The sequence below is a fragment of the Nanorana parkeri genome, unplaced genomic scaffold (genome assembly GCF_000935625.1).
Source record: "Nanorana parkeri isolate BGI_ZX_2015 unplaced genomic scaffold, ASM93562v1 scaffold229, whole genome shotgun sequence".
In the NCBI taxonomy this organism is placed as follows: Eukaryota; Metazoa; Chordata; class Amphibia; order Anura; family Dicroglossidae; genus Nanorana; species Nanorana parkeri.
Genome location: NW_017306497.1, coordinates 1415361 through 1416160, shown reverse-complemented (window position 1 = coordinate 1416160; position 800 = coordinate 1415361). Strand labels below are relative to the sequence as shown.

The 800-nt window shown below is 44.0% G+C and overlaps 1 protein-coding gene across 1 annotated transcript in view; it reads left to right on the top strand.

The window, feature by feature from the left end:
• The window catches only part of ATM (ATM serine/threonine kinase), a 123538-nt gene that overhangs the window by 116466 nt on the left and 6272 nt on the right, over window positions 1–800 (top strand). Inside the window, 1 exon segment of the mRNA XM_018556235.1 lies at window positions 591–705. Within this exon segment, the coding sequence (XP_018411737.1) occupies window positions 591–705 (115 nt within the window).

Here is an 800-nt window from a genome sequence, read left to right as displayed (position 1 = left end):
ACCGTGATAGGGGGGGGGGGGAGGGTCGCACACTTCCCATAACGCTCTATAGACGCCTGCATGCTTGTAGGTAACAGCCGTCGCCGACTGCAAACAATGTTCGCAAGCAACCCCCCCATGCAACTGGGAACTGGAAGGGACATTTAAAAACAGCCACCTGTCATTAGGTGTCCGCCGTCTGGCTGCCTAATTACAGTGGTTGGATGGCAAGCCATTAATAAGGATGTTGAATGCATTGTAAGTGGTATGTTGTTAGAGGAATGGGACTGCTGCACTCAGGACGGAGGGATGAGGCCGGCCATGACGCTGCTGCCTCTTCTTCCACAGCAATAAGGCTGAGCTGCTGAGGGAAGCATTTGCATCACCACATACCTTTTTGTAGTTCTGCATCAGCTGCATAAGGGGGCAAGAGTATCTTTTTTTTCTTTAGCTGGACTTGTATTTTAATCCTGCATTATTATTACAAATTAGTTCTTCTTTAAAGAAGCTGTTTTTAGTTTTAGTTTCTGTTTTTCTTGCACTTTTTAGGAGATTTCTTCTCAGTTCTTGAAATATTTATTTTAAAATAGTAATACTTTTCTGTTTTGTAGGTGTTGCCTTTGAACAGGGCAAAATCCTCCCCACCCCAGAGACTGTACCTTTTCGCCTAACGCGAGATATTGTGGATGGGATGGGTATCACTGGAGTGGAGGGAGTTTTCAGAAGGTAGGCTTCTCTCTGTCTAACTGCTGTCTTGCAAACAAACCACAGGCAAAATGTGAAAAAAAACATTGAAATGGTTAAAAACCATAAAAATGGTA